Here is a 20,821-nt window from a genome sequence, read left to right on the forward strand (position 1 = left end):
CCTGACGTCTTGTGTCTTGTGTGAGTAAAATAGATTGTTGTTGTTGTTTTCTTTTTAAGAATAAACTCTTTTCTCTGTGGCACTCAGGGAAGCCATTTTCATTCTTAACGCGTTCACATGGGGTTTGTCTCCCCTGAACTGGCTCTCACGCGGAAGGGATTGCTCACCGGCCCTCTGTTCGAGAGCCCTTCCAACGCTGGGAGCTAAATCTATATGAGATTAAGGTCACATAAAAGATCAGAAAGGTGGCCCTGGTTTTTGCAGGCCGGTTGAACAGAAGGGCTTTGGAAGGTAGGTAGACGTGTCTGTGTGACCGTGCATCACATAGCTCTGTCCGTTCCTGAGCACATGCGATTCCAGGAAGGAAGCGCGCCACAATGCACCTTATGCTTCCTAGCAGCTCGATTTTCCTCATACGGCTATGCCGGCCCTCAGCAAATGTAGGTGCTCCTTGAAACTTCTTGCTTGGGTTCATTTGGAGCAGGCATTTGTGGTTCTCGTGCTAATAATGCCATCGCATTTAACTTTCTGCAAAACCCACTCGCTTCTTGGAAATTCAGTGTAGAATCTGGAGAACAGCAAGCCTGATAAGGTGTAACACGAGAGTGTGGTGGGGTCCCTTCAGGAGTCTGGGATGTGACGGTGGCTTCAGGGAACGTGGTCTTGGGGCACCAGACCTCTGTCCTGTCTGGGGTCCAGTCCAGCAGTGAGAATCTCTGAGGGCAGGGGGCAGGGGGAGGCTGTGTACAAAACACACACGCGCTCTGATGATCATTTCAAAGGGTCTTTGGCTTTGAGCGCACGTCTCAGAACCTGTGTAATAGGGTAAGTCATTGTGCCTGCATATCTGAGCGCCAGGCTGCCTTGGAAGGCTCGTGGGGCCTGCTGTGTGCCGGGGGGTACACCGTGTGCTGGGAGTGTGCGAGCTCCTGGAAGCCAGCCGTGCCCCGACACTGCTGTTGCAGAGAATTGCCCCTGGGAGCAGGGGCCTGGGGCGGGGGAGGTGCTGGGGGTCGGACCGTGGGGGCTGGAGCAGGGTGCGGGGCGGGGGGGAGGGTGTCACGCGGGAGACGCTGCGTGGATGTGCCAGCGTCCGAGGTGAGGGAGGGAGGCGCTGCTCGGTAGTGGGGTCCAGAGGTGCCGTGACGGGCGGGGCGTGGGGATCAGACGGCGGTCCGCCGCTACCATCACACCCCAGCACCACTGTTGAGGGCAGAGGGCGGAAAGGACCCCGCCCCTGGAAGCCCTTCACCCCCGACAGCCCTCGGAGCGAGGGTCCAGCTGAAAGGGGAGCTCTTAAACCCAGCGTGGCGCTCGCCGCGCCCCAGTCAGCCACCAGACAGCAGCGTCTCGTCGCTGTCAGCACATTTGTAGATAAATGGAGGTTGTGAGAGTGTTCACTGTGTGCGGTGGGACCGCAGGGGAGCCTCGCCGCACGTGTGTCGGGGTGCGGACAAGGGCCGCCCCCGCGGGTCTGCTGGGGACGCCGGCCCGGCACCTCTCCTCCTCAGTGCGACCCCGTGCTGGGGGCCCCGGCATCCAGGTTCGGGCGTGCCGTTCTGTTTTCGGACCCGGAGGCTCAGCCGTGCACGTGTACTCCCCGCTCTGCCTTCACCGGTGTCTTCACGTGCTCTGGGGACGCACGCCCGAGTGAATCGCCGTCTTGCCAGGAACACTGTTTTCGACACGTTGTTTCAGCGTAACGTGACGGAGGTTCAGGGAACTCACATGCACAGTTAGTCTGCGTGTTCACACTTTGAGGGACGGTGCTCAGTTCCAAGAACCGTTGATTTTCTCTGTTACGTAAAGGACGTGTTACATCGACCTCGCGGGACGTGCACCGTTAGCTGAAGCTCGTCCGCTGTTCGGTTCTTACCGTTCACGTGGCTCACTGCTTGTGGCTGCGGTTGAAAACCTGCGGGCGCCTGGGGGGCTCAGTCGGTGGAGCATCTGAAGTTCAGGTCATGATCTCGCAGTTGGCAAGTTCGAGCCCCACTTCAGATCCCGTGTCCCCCTGTCTCTGCCCCTCTCTTTCTCTCCAAAAAATAAATAAACGTTAAAATTTTTAGAAATTCTAATTAAAACTAAAACCCACTTCGGCTCGTTTTCAGGCAGGAGGCTGACTGTCCGGGGCAGGAGCGGAGTGTGTTCCTTCCGCTGAGATGTGACGCCCCACACAGGGAGGAACAGGAGTCCCTTCCCCTCCCCAGAGACATCGGGCTGCACGTGGGCGTTCTCTGAGGGAGGTCGGGGTTATGCTCTGTCCTCGCTGGAGCCACATCATCCCCTCCGCGGGTGGCTGTGGAGGCTGAGAAGAAGGTCCCCGAAGGCTGGCTGAAGCGGGGGGGGGGGGGGGGGGGGGCAGTGGCTCCGTTCCTGCAGGGACGATGTTGTATCTGACGGAGGTGCAGGCTGGTTAGGAAAAGCTTCCATCAGAACTGCTGCATCTGTCTGTCCTGTAAGCGCTTTTCCCACCGCCGCCCGCCTCGGCCCCTGCCCGCAGCGAGCAGTCTCGGATCGCCCGCCTCCTTCAGAGGCATGACCCCGTGTTCCGTGCGGAGATCACGCGGTCAGGATATGGGGCCGCGCCTCTTGGAAAATTCGGAGTGTCCTCATGCATGTGGAACGGCGGGTGGTGTGACATTGAGAGGGAGGGACGCGCTGGGAGCCGCGCATGCGTGTTCACGAAGCGCGAGGGTCATCCGAGGCGGCTGAGCCCACAGCACGCGGGGCTGCACGTGACTCCAGCCAGGGACAGGAGGCCGGCCGCTGCAGGGACGCCTCGGGCTGCTGGCCCCTGAGTGGAGGGGCGCGCAGTGCCGGACGCTTGATAAATGTGCTTGGTTTAAAGCGAATCAGTTGAAAATCAAAGTAAAAGTCTGTAGTTGGAAAGATCTTATCACCATCCTCCAAGGAAAAGGAAATTAAATCTCTGTGTAGTGAGAACCATTCGCTTATCCCAACAGGATTAGAAGTGATTCTTAATTGGATCATTGAATCTTTGTTTTTTAAGTTTACTTAGTTATCTTGAGAGAGAGAGAACATGCGGGGGAGGAACAGAGAGAGAAGGAGAGAGAATCCTAAGCAGACTCCACGCTGTCAGTGCAGAGCCAAACTCGTGAACCGTGAGATCACGACTTGAACCGAAATCAAGAATCGGTCGCTTAACCGACTGAGCCACCCAGGTGCCCCAAGGATCGTTGAATTTTCTGTGATTTCGATAGATTTGAATGTTTTTCAAAAAAAAAAAAAAAAGATGAATAAACTTACAGGACTTTTCACTATTGAAACCGGTGTTTGCTTACATCCCCAACTTGCTAGGAAGCTGTTGTCCCTCGGGCTGTGGTAAATTCACTGCAGCCCACCGTGGCGGGGTGGGCGGGGCTGTCTGGCGACCAAGGGCAAACAGCTTTACAGACGCCCCTCAGGACGAGGGATGCGTGGTGCCCTGGGAATAACCGGGAAAGGAGTGGGCCACCGAGGCCGGCCTTCTGGGGGAGGTCTGCCGGGGGTCCCGCGAGCAGGGGTCGCCAGCTGCTGGAGAGGGGACGTCTCGTGTGCTCGGTCACCGCCCCTTCCCTGTAGTCCCCAGGTGTGTGTCTGCACGTTGCCGGGTCCTTCCAAATCACGTGTCCCGGGGGCAGCCTCTCTTACATCAGAGAGCACAGAAAACGGCGTGGGAGCGGACGAACAGGAGTGACCTTGCACCTGTGTTTTCACAGCGACAGTGGCCGCCATGTATTACAGCTACTACATGCTGCCGGATGGCACCTACTGCCTGGCTCCTCCCCCGCCGGGGGTCGACGTGGCCACCTACTACGGCGCCCTGCCCGCCGGCGTGGCCGTGCCCAGCTCCGCCGGAGTGACGGCCGCCGCCCCGCCGCCCCCCGGGACCACGCCTCCGCCCCCCCCAACCACAGCAGAGTCGAGCAGCGGGGTGACCTCCACCATCACCACAAGGTACGCCCACTTCTGCCCCTCGCCTGGCACTTCCGCGTTCGTGGTTTGGGGTTTTTCATCGGGGTTTGTGGAAGATCTCAGGGTCCAGATCCCCGGTTACAGAGTTGATGGCATAACAGAAATTGTCATGTCGTAAACACTGAGAAAATTGATTCCCAGTCAGCGCCCCGCGTCACGCCAACCTTCGTATCCTTAGCGCCCCTCAACCCTCGTAACCCCCCGTCCTCGGCACCCCACGCTGCCCCGGCCCCTGTGTCCGGTCTTTCTGATGTGCTGACATCTCAGCTGGGTGGTACTAGGGAAGGAAGACCAGTGCAACGCGAAGCTGCAGTTGTCAGCAAGAAACAGGCTTTTGTGGAGTTAACGCAAGTGACTCCCACAAGCCGTAGGCAGATGGGGTTCTGGCTGTCAGACCCATCGAACCGCTGACCTAAAGTGGCAGTGGGCAGCGGGGCAGCGTCCAGGTGTCTGCAGAGAGAGCAGGTGCTTTGTTGGGGGCACCGGGTGCCTGTGCTGGAAGTCGACAGAAACTTGGATGTTTCTGCAAAATGACCTGCCTTCTGACTGTGCTAGGAAAGGGGGCGTGAAATGAGGATGTGGGGCTGCACTGCCCACGTTCTCCTTTTAGCTTGAAAAAAAGTCAACACGTGATTTACTCTCGGCTGCCTCTAAGAATTAGCTCGTGGGGTGCCTGGGTGGCTCAGTCACTTAAGCATCCGACTCTCCATTTCGGCTCAAGTCGTGATGCCAGGGTCATGGGATGGAGACCCGCATCGGGCTCTGTGCTGAGTGTGGAGCCTGCTGGGATTCTCTGTCCCTCTCTCTCTGCCCCCCAATAAAATTTTTAAAAAAAAGAATTAGCTCCTAATTGGAGGGAAATGTTAGGGGTGAACTTGTTTGCATGATTTAAAGTCTTAATTTCCATAAAACCGCCATTTTTACCCACTGGCAACGATATTTTGGTCCCTGTTTTAAACCAGAGGACTTTGGTTAGTTTTTGTGTTTGAGGTCACGCTCAGAGCCGCCCTGTGTGTGTGTCACTGCGTGCGGGTGCGGCCCAGGACGCTGAGAGCCCTCGGCAGCGCTCTGCGCCGGTGCACCTGCCGGCGGTCTCAGGAGGCCCCCGCACCGTGTGACGAGACTCTTCTCCGCAGTGCACTTGCTCCCGTGGCGGCCATCATCCCCCCGCCCCCCGACATTCAGCCTGTGATCGACAAGCTGGCGGAGTACGTGGCTCGGAACGGCCTTAAGTTCGAGACCAGCGTTCGTGCTAAGAATGACCAAAGGTGAGGGGAGGAGTGGCGTGTGGTGGCCGGACACGGGTGCTCGGCACGTCACTTAGCTTGTCGTCAGTCTAGCCGCGTTCTCTCTTCACTGCGGTTAATCCTTACGTGTTTACGTAAATACGTCTTACACCCACCTTGCTGAATTACCTGCAGTTGGGTGGGGGGGACTCGTTTGTCTTGTTTTGTTCTTTAGGAGGAATGTCGAAGCACCCGAAACGGAGCCAGCCCCCGTGCTTTTCAAAACTCTGCCATTCAAGGCACCCGGGGGCTCAGTCGGTTGAGCGCCCGACTCTTGATCATGATCTCATGGTTCATGGGTTCGAGCCCTACATCGGGCTCTGCGCTTGGCACGGAGGCTGCTTGGGATTCTCTCTCTCCCCCTTTCTGTGCCTGTCTCCCAATCACACCCTCGCTCTTTCTCTCTCTAAAACGAAGAATCTGCCACTCGGCGGGGAGGGAGGGTGAGGTGGGTGATGGGAATTAAGGATTGAGCACCGGGCAGCGCACAGAGGTGTTGTCACTACACTGTGCTCGGGAAACTGCTATAACTCTGCGTGTGAATTAGGTGAAATGAAAATAAAAACTGAAAAAACGTGTGCCAGGAAAAAAAAAAAAAAAAAAAAACAAGTTAAAAAAAAGGTGTTTGTTTGTAAACAAAAGCCGAAGAAGCAGAAAACAAAAGAACCTGCCGTGTAATCAAGTCCCGTTCCACGCCTCGGGTGTGAACCATTCAGCGCGGGGTGGCGGTTACAACGTTACGGCACGAGCGTGGGCGAGCCCTGCGCCCTCCCTACGCCTCGTCCCCTTGCCGCGAGGTGGGGAGGGTACGGCCGTTGCTTCTGCACGCGGCCGAGGCGGTACCTGGCTTGAGTGGGTCGCCGGAGGGCGTCGGGGACGGCGTCTGCCGGCGGCGAGCAGGCAGGAGGAACCCTGGCGCCAGTGGGGCGCGTGCCCGCACGAGTGACTCACCACCCTCTCCGCTCCTAGGTTCGAGTTCCTGCAGCCCTGGCACCAGTATAACGCCTATTACGAGTTCAAGAAGCAGTTCTTCCTCCAGAAGGAAGGGGGCGACAGTGCACAGGTGTGTGTCTGCAGGGCAGGGAGGCTCCGGGTTCTGGGCGCGGCAGGGATTTTGTGCCTACGGGCGGCGGGATGCAGGAACGGGCTCGCTGAGCCCCTGGCGCGGACGGTCGTGCGCAGCACATGCCGTCTCTACGCTTCCCCGCCTCTCAGAGGTGAAACCGGTGTTTGGGGTCCGTAGTCATAGTTCACTGATGAGCCGCGTGGCCTGAACGCAGCACCCGCGCTCTCCAAGCGTTTGATGTCCCGGTGGCTGTTACTTGTAACTGCTTTTGGTGGAGGCCACATACCATATTCGTACAACGTCTCCTTCCGTGCATAAAACGTAGACGTGTGTGCACTCCGGGCCGCAGACTTCGTCCTCGGGCGGCCTGCCCCCGGGCCGCGTCCCCACGTGTGACCCTCAGGCCCACTGGACGCTGCCCCTCCTGCCCTTCGAGTGCTGTCCTGTTCCACCCCCCTCGTTACATGGCGCCCTGATGTTTCGTTCAGACCTGCTTCGGTAGATGGCGTAGGCCTTGCTCGCTGTCCGTGGGTTTCTTCGGACTTCGCGCCTGTGATCGCTCAGACTGAAGCATGTGGCTCACCTGCAGGCGGTGGGCACGGCCCCGAAAGGGTTCTCGGGCATCCGCGTCCAGAGAAAAGGCCGTGAGCATCGGCGCCCCGGCGGTGTTAGAGCTCTAAGACGCGTTCTGTGCTTCCAGCGGGAAAGCCTCACGCGTACTCCCCTTTCCGTTCTGCTGTATCAGACAATGGCAGGTCTGAGTTTCCAAGAGTGCGTTCCTTAGTGCTGCGTGAGCAGTAACATGTGGTCCAGCGGAGTCTGTCGGTCTGTCCGTGACCCATCCTGGGCGGTTCCTTACCGAGCAGCTTATGGTCACGTTTATTGTCTAGGCTGTGTCAGCACCAGAAGAGGCCCCGGCAGAATCTGCCCCTGAAAAGCCAAGTGATGCTGGGGAGGACGGTGTGTGCGAAGACTCGGCCGACGCAGGAGGAAGAGGAGGCCCCGGGGGGAAGAAGGAGGCGTCGTCCAGTAAGACGGTCGCAGACGGGAAGCTGGTGAAAGGTACGCTGCTGCCCGTCTTGGCCTTGCGGGGTTCCTTCAAGTTCGGAGAAAGGTGCCTCTGGCCGCAGGGCAGGGGAGTCACCGCTGTCAGGTGGTCGTAACAAAGCTTCCGTGCGCCACGGTGCTCTCCTGATTCGGGCCCGTGTGGACCTGAGCTCACGTGAGGTGTCCCTGTTGTGGCAGTTCAGTGAGAACGTTTAGCGTGTTTCAAACGACGTTTCATATCTCCTTGGACTTCTGACAGCACACGTAGGAGCACACTGTTGTACTAGTGAAATCAGTCGTCTTTATTTGTTCAGTGGCATGTCCCGAGGCCTCTACCGGGCAGGACTGCACTCGCTGCATTTGGTTGCCTTTTGTGTTCTTGGAGTTCTTCATCTAGCAGGACAGATGCGCATGGAAGGAAGCCAGCAGAATAAAAAGCGGGGAAAAGCTGACACAGGCACGTTAGCAAAGAAGTGAGCGGTCGAGTGTGTGAAGATGCATTGAGTCCCGCCGTGTGGAGACGAGGAAGCCTGTGGGGAGGAGGGGTGCACGCCGGTGTTGATGGTGTAACGGTGGTCCCAAGACCAGGCTGCCGTTCCCGGTAGAGGCTGTGCAGGCGGGGCTTGGAGTGGCGGGTGGGTCCCGGGGAACAGCCTGGAAGGTGTCCATGGCCAGCTCGTGGGCTCCCAGGGGCCAGATCAGAGGAGCAACTGCATCCAGTTGGGTAACTTTGTGAGGACACTGGGCACAGGACCGCCTGGGGGTGTTGGTGGGACCGCTGGTCAGTCACAGAGCTGCAGGAAGGGGAGTGGGAGAGAGAGTGGGCTCGTGGGGCAGAGGCGGAGGCCAGGCAGGTGCAGGGTTGGGGAGGGCGGCAGGGCCCGGGGGAAGGCCTGTGCTTTGCATTGAGGGGCCTCGTGGCACAGGATGGTTAGATCCAGACTAACCGGACCGGCCCCGACGGGTGACGGCGGGGAAAGTCGCCAGACCGGACATGCACACAAGGGTCCTTGAGCCTCTCGTTCCAGGACTTACCTGAGCACTCGTGTTCAGTCCCTCACCCTTCCCGGCCGCCTTCAGACGCTCGTTGAAGTAACAGAGGAACGTAATGAGTAGAGAATAAAATCTGTTGTTGCTACGGAAGTGGGGGAGGCTCTTACTGTCCACGTTGCGGGACAAGGCAGCCCGCCCAGAATTTCCCACCCAGGGAAGAGAGGGACACTTCAGGACTCGGTGGCAGTGAGCCCCGGGGGAGCGCACTGTCAGGCAGAGAGGGGACAACAGGCGGCCTGCCCTTGAGCCAGGGCCACCTCCACACCCCCACGGTCGTGTGGCACCTGGGGCGGCAATGTCCCGCTTCCCTCCCACCCGCTGCCCCAGGCCGTCGGCTCCGGACGGGCACCACGGCTTTGACGGCCCTGGCTTGAACCTCAGCACGCGGGCGCCAGGAGCCAGAGTGACTGAGCACCAGGGCCCAGTGCGGCTGGCGGTGTGACCTCCGCGTAGCCCGCTGAGGACCAGCTTCCACGTGGTAAGACAGTGAAAGCCTGAAAGTCAGGCCCGATGAGAAGACAGGTTGAAAATTGTTCTCCTGTCCCAGGCAAGAGGACGGAGGTGGCAGCAAAGCATCCACAGAGAAGAACAGGCAGTTGTCCCCTGGGCAGAGAACAGGCCTGTTGGTGCATCAGACCCACGTCTGCACCGTAAAAGCCAGATGATTAAGGTGTGTCTGAAATTCTGAATGAGCAGTATTCTGGATGCCTTTGGGCACAGACTTTTACAAAGTAATGAGACAAAGTGAGGACAATGAGAATGTTTCTTCTTCTTGATTTTTTTTTTTTTTTTTTGAAGATTTTCTTTTTAAGTCATCTTTACAGCCAGTGCAGGGCTCGAACTCCAACCCAAGATCAAGAGCCACACGCTCCACCGACTGAGCCGGCCGAGTGCCCCAGTGAGAATATTTCTTGTCAGAAAATTATCACACACAGTGAAAACCTCAAATAAAAACCTACATAACCTGGCGTGCTTATGTTGAGAAACAAAAACCATAACGAGCCTTCAACTCGACAACCTAGAAAGAAACCGTAAAGTGCATCTAAGGAAAGCAGGAGAAGGGAATCCATAACAATGAAAGTGGGAACCAAAAAAAAAAAAAAAAAAGAAAGTGGGAACCAGTGAGAAACTGGTAAAGACCAGTAAAACGCGACTGCAGGCTTCCTGCAGAGAAAAGCGGAGGAAACGCACAACACACAGTGCGTGAGGAAACAGTCACAGGCATTTGCAGTGCGTGGATACCGCGTGTAACTGCATTTGAACAAATCTGGAAATAACTGAAAAAATTCTCTGAGAAAGTGTAAATTGCTAAAATTGTCTCAAGAGGCGGCAGCGTGACACATGTGTGGGTCTCAGAGAATTTAGGAAGCGTTCACCGTTCAGTGGGGACCACGTTGCAAACAGGCAGCTGGCCGGACGGAGTCGAGGCCAAGCTTGTTTCCCACAAGAGGGCGTGAAACCTGCGGGACTAAAGCCACTGCCACGTGCAGGACTAACTAAGGGGTCCGAGCAGCTTGCTAGCGGCCTGTTGGCCCCTCCCTGAGCAACAGGGACACTAATGCCTCGCCACCCAGCCAACGCAGTCAGCCGTGCGAGCAGGCGAGAGCTGTCCTTTGTCTCCGTCCGTAGGTGCTGAAGAAGCATCAGAGTGTCCTCACGCGTGGCTGGGAGAGCTTCTTTACCGTAATAACTGACTCTGTCTTGGGGGGAAAAAATAGGATTCCAGATAAAGCATTAAAATGTAAAAATAAGTTCAGTAATCTAAGCGTTGGAAAAGACTTTCTAAGAGTTGAAGCCGTAAATCATAAGGAAAGAATAGTAGGTCTGATGGGGGCAGGACCTGAATAAAGTTAGACAAATGTCAAAACGTCGATCGCTAACAGAAGATAGAGGGTTCAAATCCGTACCGTAGAAAGCGCTCATCCATTGATAAGAAGACACTCACTGCAGCGAGAAAACCAGAGACAGAAGATATGAAAAGATCGCTCACAAAAGAAGAAAGATAGATGGTCAGTAAATACATTTTTAAAGTGTATCTTCACTGGCAAATGCTGTTTTTTGCCTCTCGGGTTGGTGAAGTTGGAAAGTGTAATGCTCAGCGAGGGAGGGGCTGCAGGGTGACGGGGACCCGCATCGGCTCGGTGAAGCATGGGGAAGAGGCCGCCTGGCGCAGGGGCCCCTCTCCGCGCGGATGCCCTCCCCCTCGGAGCCGTGGCTCCGCCGGGTAACCAGGCCAGGAGTTCATCACGGGGCTCGCCGGCTTTCCGAAATAAAACCTTGGCAGTGGTCGTGGGAGACCGTGTAATAAATTGGAACCTCCAGACCAAGAAATAATAGTCCTGATTTTAAAAATGATCTTTGTGGACACAGAGATGTGGGAAGATGCTGCCAGGGGAGCAAAAGCAGGCTGGAACACGGTCCAGTGTGGCCCCGGTTTCGTGTGTGTGCCCGGGAACCGTGCGGGTGACTTTCTCCCACATCTGCGCTGTGGTGGATCTTCCGTCCTGTCCACCTGTGGTTTCAAAGTTTTCCACAGAGAACGTAATGACTTGTGAAGGCTGACGCCAGCAGCAAAGCTTGTTCCCGTGCCCCCGGAAGTCTGGGGACGGGGGGCTCCTCCACGCGCGCTGGCTGAGGACTTGCTGCACCGGCCCGGCTCCCGGCCACCTCGGTGCCCACGACAGCCCCGCAGCCTGCAGCCCGGGTGAGCGGGCCGTGGCCCCGATGCAGACGTGCAGAGGTGTGGAGGAGAGAGGCCCGGCAGGCTTCCACCAGCTGAGGCTGGAGGAGAAAGAACGAAGCAGGTGGAAGGAGGCAGAGGCGGGGGAGGGGAGGCTAGCAGTGGGTGGGCCGCGCAGATGGAACCTGGGGCCAGAGCCGGGAGGGCGGGGGGGTTCGTCCCCACCGCAGGGGAGCCATGGGCGGCCGCAGCAGAGTCATCCAATGCTCAAGTAACCCTTACGCTGAGCAACGGTTTCAGAGCCCTCGCCCTCTGCCTGAGCTAGCACGGGACACTCCTTGGCCTGTTTCGCCTCGGTTTCCTCATCTGTACGTAGGGAGCCCAGGGGCGTCTCTGCCGGGCTTGTGGGTGTGAGGTGGGGCCTGCAGGCTGCCCCGCTACTCCGTTTGTCTTAAGCCGGTCGAGAGTCTTTGGCCTTGCAGCTCACGTGCACAAATACCAGACGTCCACAGTAGGCGTCGTGTTAGCATAGAAAGCGTTCCGGAAGCTTTCGTTGTAAAGTCTCGTATTTGTCGATTGCTGACCTTTCGATTCTGGGGTGACAGATGGTTTGAGAATGATCATTGTGAAGTTATTTTGAGGGGCGCCTGGTGGCTCAGTCGGTTTAACGTCCCACTCTTGACTTCTGCCCAGATCATGGCCTTGTGGTTCTTGAGGTCGGGGCGAGCCCTGAGTCGGACCACGCGGATAGCGGATAGCATGGAGCCTGCTTGGCATTCCCTCTGCTCCTCCCCCGCGCACACACGCGCGCTCTTATTCTCTCTCTCTCTCTCTCTCTCTCTCTCTCTCTCTCTCAAAATAAATAAACCATAAAGCTGTTTTGAGATGTAATACTGTAGTCTCAAGTTGAGCAATTTTGATTAACACTTAAGTGAATTTTTTTTGCTTTTTAAGTTTTGCCAACCCTGTTTATTAAAGAGATCGTATTCCTGTAGGCAATAGTTAGCACTGTCGCCCTTGTTTCCTCACGGAGAATTTCAAGGTGTATGAGAGCACCCCACCCGCTCCCGCCGCCCAGCCACAGACCAGGCTTGCCCCTGCCGTTCACTGCAGCCCACCCCAGAGCGTTTTCGGAGGGGGTCCCCGGCATCGTGGCCTTTCATCCGTAAATGATTTAACGTATCTCCCAAAGATGGGACTGTTTCCAGCAGAAGCACAGCTCCACGGTTAATACTGACTCCCCAGCAGACCGTGTTTGTGACCCCTGTGTGCTCTGTTCTCAGGGGTTGTCGCGCATCGGGGCGCAGTGTGCAGTCAGTCTGAAGCTGTCTTCCATCTGACGTGCCAGCTGTGCCTTTCCAAGCGTTTAGGATCTGGGGGTGCTCTCTCTTGGGGTGCTTGTGGACAAAAGGGTTATTGGGGTAGTTACGTGCTTCAAGGCCTGCGTGGTTCTGGAGCCAGAAGTGCAGACGGCGGGAGCCTTGGGGGCCAGCTGGGCCACCCCTCCCACCTGCGGTCACCGCAGACGCATCCCTTCTAGAGCCTGCCCTGTTCTCTCGTGGAAAATCCCAAGCACGTGTACAAACAGCGTGGGTGATGGAGCACACCCACCCAGATCCTGCTCCCCCTCGGAGTTGGCTGTTTGCGCTGCACTTTAAAATTTCCCTTCCTTGTCGTTCACTTGAATGTCTTTCGTGAGTAATAGTTCGTGGTTTTTGAGAGCGAAGACACAACGCAAGCAATTAGGCGTTAAGAACCCGCGTCGCTGTGTGTCTGGAGGAGGGGGCTCCGCGGGTCAGTGTTGAGTGGGTGGGGGGACGGGGAGGAAGGCTCCTTCCTCTGGGGCCTTTGTAGGTCTCTCACTGAAGTCCCCAAACATTCTAGGGGAGGACTTTGAACCACCTAAGCTTTCGTTACAGTGGGTTGAAAGTCTTGTCACAGCTGCCAAGTGGTCAGAGGTGATGCCCAGCACAGAGCAGGCGCCCGGTAAACCGAAGAAGGAAACAGATCCCGTCACTTGCTTTGTGAGAAAAGGCTACCGTGTACGGCTGGGAGTTTTTAGAAATACCTTTTTATAGTGGAGCCGCATCATACGTCTGACTTGTACCAACTCAGCCACGTGCTGAGCCCAAAAAAGAAGGAAAACCCCAAGAGGAAGTGCCCCTTTACCAGTGCAGCGGCCCTGGATGCCGCTCTGGGCGTGCTCCTCGCGAGACGCGCGTGGCGGGCCAGCCTCCCCGCACCCAGCGTGCACTTGAACGGCCCCCTTTGACAACGCAGGCGTTGCCGCCGCCCCCAGAGGCCCCTGGGCGTGAGACGCGGCTGCACTGGGGAGGCCGCCCCGCAGCTGGCACTCGCGTGGACGGCGGGGCCGTGGGGGCTCTGCTCTGTGCCTCCGGGTACCTAAACGTGCGTCACCATGTTCACTTTTCCCAATAGCTTCATTTGCTCCAATAAGCTTTGCGATCAAGGCCAAAGAAAATGACCTCCTTCCCCTGGAAAAAAACCGTGTTAAGCTAGATGATGACAGTGATGATGATGAAGAAGGCAAAGAAGGCCAAGAAAGTTGTAGCGGCACCGCAAACACGACCCCGGCAGTCGCCCCGCCCTGTGCGGTTGTTGAGGAGAAGCGGCCCCAGCTAACCCAGGAGGAGCTAGAGGCGAAGCAAGGTTTGTCAGCACGTTTTACACCTTCTTGAAAGGCAGGCAGTGGCACAGGACTAGCCTCCTAAGCCCGCAGCGCTGGGACGGAGCCCCCAGCCGGGGCACGGCAGGACCTGGGGGCAGCTGGTGCTTGGTGCACGCGGAGAGTTCTCTGGTAGAGCGGTGGGCACTGCCCTTCCTAAGCTCCGGATGCAGTGCCCCCGGCGGCTCGTTCTAGAGAGCGCGTTACTGGGGGGTGGGGGCCTTGGCGCTCTGAGGGCCGCCTTGGGTCGAATGCTCAGCCCGTGATCCCGGCTCGGCTGATGGACCCAACTAGGAGATACCCTTTCGTGAGGCCTTCTGCCCACGGACAGGCCCTTCGAGAGGACGTGGGCCGGAGCTGGTTTCCAGACTGGGACTTGTCTTCACAGGTCACAGCCTGGCCACCGCCGGCCCCCGACCACCAGCAGTGTGTGGGAGGGCCTCTCACAGTCTCTTACCCCTAAATAGTTCTGTTTTGTGCTACAGCAGTTAGCAGTTCCTGTCTGTCCTAACTGGTTCCCGGACGTTGCTTTTCCTGCACGTGCACAGACAGGTGACACAACATTTCCAGGTGGCTCCTGAGCAGGCTCAGGCCAGTGCACCGGGTCCCCTCGTGCACGTACCGCTGCGCACAGAACCGTGTGTCGGGACGTGCTCGAACGCAGCGCCCCTTGTCGGGCATGAGCATTAGGGACCCGTGTTCACGAGAGCCTAAGGCTTTCTGAGGGTTTCATGACTCCGACTCTCCCTGGTGTGGAATCCCATCCACCTTCCGACTTTGATTTTGAGGGTGAAATATTTAAAATCCTAATAGTAAGCATTATGAACTAACTGCCTCACAATTCAGCCTGCCTGATTTGTTTACTTATCCTGAAATTTGTGTCCTGTTAATCTCTTAGAATAACCGCATTGTATCCCGTGACCCTTTCGCTGCTTGTGAAAACTAAGATAGCGAGGTGTTTTTAGAATAGCACTTGTTCTAAACATCACTTTTTCTGTCGTTCGTTTCTTAAGCAAAGCAAAAGCTGGAGGACCGACTGGCGGCCGCTGCCAGGGAGAAGCTGGCCCAGGCGTCCAAGGAATCGAAGGAGAAGCAGCTTCAAGCGGAACGTAAAAGGAAAGCAGCTTTGTTTTTACAAACCTTAAAAAATCCCCTACCAGAAGCAGAAGTCGGAAAAGTTGAGGAAAATCCTTTCAACGTAGAGGTAAGTGAAAGTCCACATCAGCATCGCGGGTGAGAGTGGGTGAGTGGGGCGTCTCTGGCCACTCGGGTCCCCAGCCTGAGAGGGGGCTGTCAGCAGACCCCGCTCTTCTGCAGGGGCCGGCATGCTTCCGCTGTGAGTTTGGGGAAGACCCCGTTAGGGTACTCTGGGCCCTGGGCTTCGCTGGGGGGGGGGGGGGGGGGACACATTCCCCTGGGGACAGACTCGTCCAGAGCAAGACCTGTGACGTCTCGGGTCCACATCAGCGTCAGTACTTGAATTAAAAAAGAAAACAAGCTGTGGTCGCTCCCGCCTTTTCTGGGGAGGGCCAGCACCTCTGCCAGCATCGCCCTCTGCTCCCGCGGGCTCGGCACATCCACACACCAGCGTCCCCAAAGTGTCTTTTGTAGTGGCCTTTCCCTGGAACGTAGAAGCAGTCCTGCACTCTTTCCCTTCGGTTCCGTTGACATTTCTGAGAGCCCAAGGCCGTTAGTCAAAGTAGATCTGGGCCGCTTACAGCCGCTTGGTTTATGTGTTTTGCGTGGAAAACAGCTCACGGAGTTCAGGTCTCCCTCCTCCTGCTGAAGGCCGAGCCCATGCTGTCTCCCCTCAGGAATCGGTCCGGAGCCCTCAGGCCTGGCGGGCGGCCTCAGAGCCGGGGTCGGCGAGGAGGGCAGGAGGGGTGGGCTCCTGCGGGCTGTCCTCGGACCGGCCTCGAGTGTGCAGAGGCGTGGGGGTGCCCAGGGGGATGCCGGGACACGGCCACCTCCGCTCTTCTCCCTGCACCCCCGAGGCGGGCCACCGGGTGTGGGCCCAGGTGCCCCCAGTCCTGGGCTTCGGGGAGCCACGGCCCTGTGGTGACGGGCCCGGGGAGGCCCGGGACGTAACAGAAGTTGTGCGTGTGGCAGGGGAGCGGGCGCAGGGGGGCCCTGGGTGCACTGCCAGTTGCCTGCGTTGTCCGTTGTCCCAGTGTCGTTGGTGCGGCGAATAAGAGACTGAGGTAACGGCCACCTGCATGCGTGGACTCAGCCGGTGCCGCTACACGCTCGCGTCTGTTTCCCAGCGACGCCGTGTTGGAATGCAGACTCCGTCCCGGCCAGAATTCCTCGTCGTCAACGCGGTTTTTCCCAGCCTGCCGTGTTGCCTGGTCACGGCCCCCAGAACTCTCTCCCTGTGAGCACGGGGCAGGCTTCCGCTTAGGCTTTTCTCCTGTGTCTCTTTCTACGCCGCCTCGCCCACCTGCCGGGTTTCCAGCGTGTTTTACGTCTGCACGACGTAGAGATGGGTGTTTATGCTTCCCGTTTGGTCACCAGGTGGATCTTCTTGCGCATCTAGTGGGACAGATTGTGGGTCCTCAATGATTTGAGCAGGAGTGCAGCGGTAGTAGCAGATGGTAATAAACGTCTAACTGCTTTGAAACAGAAATACTTTAGTCACCTTGGCAGTTGTCATAACCGGGATTCAACTGGACGGTAATCTCAGCTGAAAGCAGCTTCTGGGGACAGGTTACCCTGCCCGCGTGTGTGTTCTGCGCGTACCCCAGGCTCAGAGGCGGCACGTCCGACCCCCGCTGAGCGGGAGTAGGATTGTCTCGTGCTGGGGACCTGAGCTCAGCGGGAGCAGGTGGCACCCCGGGTCTGTGTGAGTGGACGTGCGCGGGACAGCATGAAGACACCGCCCAGAAGGCCCCGGGCCGGAACCTGGCAGGATTTTGCTGTGGCTCATCTGCCCCAGGGTGTAGCAGGGTCTGCTTTCGCTGTTACTAAAGCAGGGCACGCACGTGTCCAAAACGTTCAGGTGCGAGGGACAGGTACAAAATGGAGAGGAAGTTTGGTTTCCTTCTTGTGTGCTGTTTCACGATTCCTATGGAAATTTCCATTTCTTACTTTTATTTTAGGTTTTTACTTTATAAAATAAACATACAGTTGATTATTATAGTTCCTCTTAAAAAAATTGTTTTAATGTTTATTTTTGAGAGAGAGAGAGAATGCACAAGCAGGGGAGGGGCAGAGAGAGGGAGAAACAGAATCCAAAGCAGCTCCAGGCTCTGAGCTGTCAGCACAGAGCCCGACACGGGGCTCAAACTCACGAACTGTGAGATCGTGACCTGAGCGGAAGCCAGCCGCTCAACTGACTCAGCCCCCCCAGGCACCCCTCGTTTGAGCCCTTTTGAAGCCCCCTGTGCCCTGGCATGAAGCACACTCCTCTCGTGCGCAGCTGTCACTGCCCTCCATCTCCAGGACTTTTTCATCTTCCCACACGAAACTGTCCCGTCAACCACTGGCTCCCTGCCCCTGGCGCCCACATCTCTGCTGTCCGTGTCCATCAGCCTGGCTGGTCCTGGGGCCCTGTGAAAGTGGGAGTCCTACAGTGTCTGTTCCTCAGGGACCGGCTTCTTCGCTTCACGGAACATCCTTTTTCCAGGTGCATAATGCTGCATCATGTGTGTGCGTGCGCTCCATTTCATTCTTTGTGGGTTCTCACGGGAAACGGATCTATTTCTGTGTGTAGGTTTAAATGTCGCAGTAACAGGACCGGACCCTACACGTTATCCTGGTTTTTCCATCCTCAGGGAGCTGTTTCTGTCCACATCGGGGTCGTGCTCGTTGAGGATTTACCGGATGCATGACTGTCCGGCCTCTCCCACGTTAGCCCTTAACCTGACCCGGTCAGTGGTGGGCGTGCACGCTGTTCCCGGGGCCTCGCTACCGTGACCGTGACCACGGTGCTGCTCTGAGCCTGGGTCCTGTCTTGCGCACTCACTTCGGTGCGCGTGTCCATGGGGCGGATGCCGGACTGTGGAAACGCTTTTAAATATCTGCTTTCGTGCCCCCGCCAACGCCGCTTATCACCAGCCTTTGATCCTCATCCGTCTGACAGGCGGAAAGACGGCAACTGTGAGGGTTAGCTTGTGTGTGTTCGCTGCGGGGGTGCTGAGTGACTTCACAGGCCCGGTGGCATCTTCGGCCCCCGTCCCCGAGAGCCGCCTTCAGAGCCTCCCCTCGTTGCCTCCTGGCTGTCTGCCTGTCTCTTCTCTGTCACCAATGTCACAGACGTTTCTCTTTGTCCACGGGAGTCTGCACCGCGTGGAACTACTTTGGTTTAAGGAGCACGTGGCTGGACACGATGCATTCACCAAATCACTCACTCGGCCACTCATTGCACAGGCGCCTTGGAGCCCAGCCCAGCTCACACTTGCACGTACCGACCTGCCTGTCAGGAGAGGGCACGTTATGTATCTGGGGGTAACCTGAAATGATGTCCTAAGGTGTGTTTATTGACGGGGGCGGATACTAACAGAACGCCAAGTTTTATATAAGTTTTGTGAGACATAAAGATTCACGCAAGTGGTGCTTAGAAATCCCCGTGAACGTCTCACTTTTGGGGTGTGCGTGTGCTCTTAATTCAAAATGAAGGGAAACCGGGGTCTTCAGTTTGAACCCCCCTTGGGTTATGCAGTCATCTGCACAGTGACAGCACATTTCAGGACACCTTCTAGACACCAGCAGTTTGTTCAAGTCAATGATCCTGCTGGGTTTACACGCTGAACAGGAGTCTGCGAGGAGGTGGGAACAGGAATCAACCGCGCGTGCTGAGCCTCTGTTGTTTCCAAGGCACCGAGGCCCTCCGGAAGGTGACTTAGAAGCCTGTGTCTCACCCAGATGCCCACACAACCCCGTTTGTCCCCCAGGACGGTCTAGCGGGGCACAGAGCAGCCAACACCAGAGCCGTGGGTGATGCCTGGGCCCCTAGGAGGCAGAGGGGTGCACGGCCTGCCGAAGGGAGAGGGGGTTTGGGTGGGGCCTTGAGGAACCCTGGTAATGAGAGTTGACAGATTGGGGGGATCCTCCAGGGCCAGCGGCGCTCAAGTGGTGGCGGTGGGTGCAGCGCAGCGAGGCCCTGACTGGCACCGCGCGGCACGGGGGGGCGGTTGCAGGAGCCGCGTGCTGGGACCAGACTGGGATGCGGACGAGCAAGAGCGGCATTTCCGTGGGAAGCCCGCAGCGGCCACAGCGCAAGGGCAGGACACGATGGCAGTCCGGGCAGCAGTGCCCGAGGTGGGGACCGCACAGAGAGTCCTCCGGGAGGGAGCACCGCCGGTCGGATCAGGGCAGCTGGATGGCTTCAGGAGAGAGGGCGCGCTGCGAGAGTGACGCGCAGCCGAGGTTTCAACGTGCGGTTTTAGAGGACGCGATTCCGAGCCTGACATCTCGAGGCGTGTGTGGAATTGTCCCGTTTTATGGTTACTGTAGTGTCGTTTCACACGTGAGGCTTTATCTGGAGATGCGAGTTCGTCTGGTTTCGAGCAGTTCGTTGTGCCGCGGCAGGACGGGACTGGCTCGCTACTGAGCCGCTTAGCGGGCAGGTGCTTACTTCGCTGTGGTTCAGGGACTGAGCCGCGTCATTTCCGGGGTTACTGGAGGGCGGGGCAGGGCAGGCATTCTTGAAATTCTCTCCGTTTCTCACAGACACCACTCAGACCAGCCTGTGCACTGCCTCCCCCGTGGCGGCTTGCCCTCTGGTGCTTTTTGCTGGGGTGTTAACGTTCCACCCCCCACGAGACGGCTCCGCTGGCTTGGTGCTGCCCCGCGCGCACCCGTGGGCACCCCTCCTGCAGCCCCACACGCACCCCTCCCGCAGCCCCGCGCGCAGCCCTGCACACGCCCGTGGGCACCCCCCCCCCCGCAGCCCTGCGCGCACCCGTGGGCACCCCTCCCGCAGCCCCGCACACACCCCTCCTGCAGCCCTGCACGCACCCGTGGGCACCCCCTCACAGCCCCGCGCGCACCCCTCCCGCAACCCTGCGCGCACCCGTGGGCACCCCCCCCCGCAGCCCTGCACACACCCATGGGCACCCCCCCCCGCAGCCCTGCGCGCACCCGTGGGCACCCCCCCGCAGCCCTGAGCACACACCCCTCCTGCAGCCCTGCACACACCCATGGGCACCCCCCCCCGCAGCCCTGCACACACCCATGGGCACCCCCCCCGCAGCCCCACGTGCACCCCTCCCGCAGCCCCGCGCGCACCCCTCCCGCAACCCTGCGCGCACCCGTGGGCACCCCAGCCCCCCAGCCCCGCGCGCACCTGTGGGCACCCCTCGGCTGCTCGTTGGCTCATTGATTGCAGTGTGCAGGGCGGCCTGGCCGGGTGCCTTCTGCAAGCAGAGCAGGGAGGTCTGGTGTCAAGAGGTATGTGAGCCAGGCGGCGGAGACTCTGGTTAACCCAGGAGCGGCAATCACGCGCGAAGCCGTTACTTTCCAAGACACACGCTGTCCAGTACGGTGCACGGTGGCCACTCGCCATCCGTGGTCATTTAAACGTAACCTAATAGGAATCAAATAAAATTCAAAATTCAGGTCCTTGACCGTGTCAGCCACGTTTCAAGTGTTCAGTAGCCACACGTGGCTGATGGCTAACTGCAGGGGACAGTGCAGAGACGGCGTCCCTACCGCTGCAGCGGAGTGCGGACTAAACAGCTAGTCGTTTTATCGCGTGGCTGCTGTGGTTGCCCATGTCAGAAACCTGCCCCGCTGCCCCCACGTGGCTTCAGCAGCAGCAGCAGGACATAGTGGGGCTCACACTCTGAGTCGTGAGGGCAGCGATGCCCCGAGGATTCCTCTCCAGGCACAGCCCCCCGCCGACCGGCTGTGTCCTCCCGCCGCGCCACCCACGGCCCGGGACCCCGCTCCACACTCCACACTCACGTGGACGTTCCAGACAGCTCGACCTGGGTCGTGTGCTTCTCCCTCAACCTGGCACGATGACCAAGGAGATGGAACGTTCTGGTCTGTCTCCTGCTCAAAGTGAGCCTCCTCCGGTATCC

General features: G+C 58.1%; 1 protein-coding gene across 1 annotated transcript in view; it reads left to right on the forward strand.

Moving 5' to 3' along the window:
• Positions 1-20,821, forward strand: part of LOC115528074 (splicing factor SWAP) — a 49,537-nt gene that overhangs the window by 26,059 nt on the left and 2,657 nt on the right. The window contains exons 8-16 of the mRNA XM_030335849.1: positions 3,723-3,960; positions 5,115-5,246; positions 6,234-6,327; positions 7,221-7,392; positions 13,550-13,780; positions 14,810-15,029; positions 15,114-15,132; positions 15,791-15,975; positions 18,851-19,055. Of these exons, the coding sequence (XP_030191709.1) occupies positions 3,723-3,960; positions 5,115-5,246; positions 6,234-6,327; positions 7,221-7,392; positions 13,550-13,780; positions 14,810-15,029; positions 15,114-15,132; positions 15,791-15,975; positions 18,851-19,055 (1,496 nt within the window). The remainder of the gene's footprint in view (positions 1-3,722; positions 3,961-5,114; positions 5,247-6,233; positions 6,328-7,220; positions 7,393-13,549; positions 13,781-14,809; positions 15,030-15,113; positions 15,133-15,790; positions 15,976-18,850; positions 19,056-20,821) is intronic.

This window comes from Lynx canadensis, chromosome D3 (assembly GCF_007474595.2).
Source record: "Lynx canadensis isolate LIC74 chromosome D3, mLynCan4.pri.v2, whole genome shotgun sequence".
NCBI lineage: Eukaryota > Metazoa > Chordata > Mammalia > Carnivora > Felidae > Lynx > Lynx canadensis.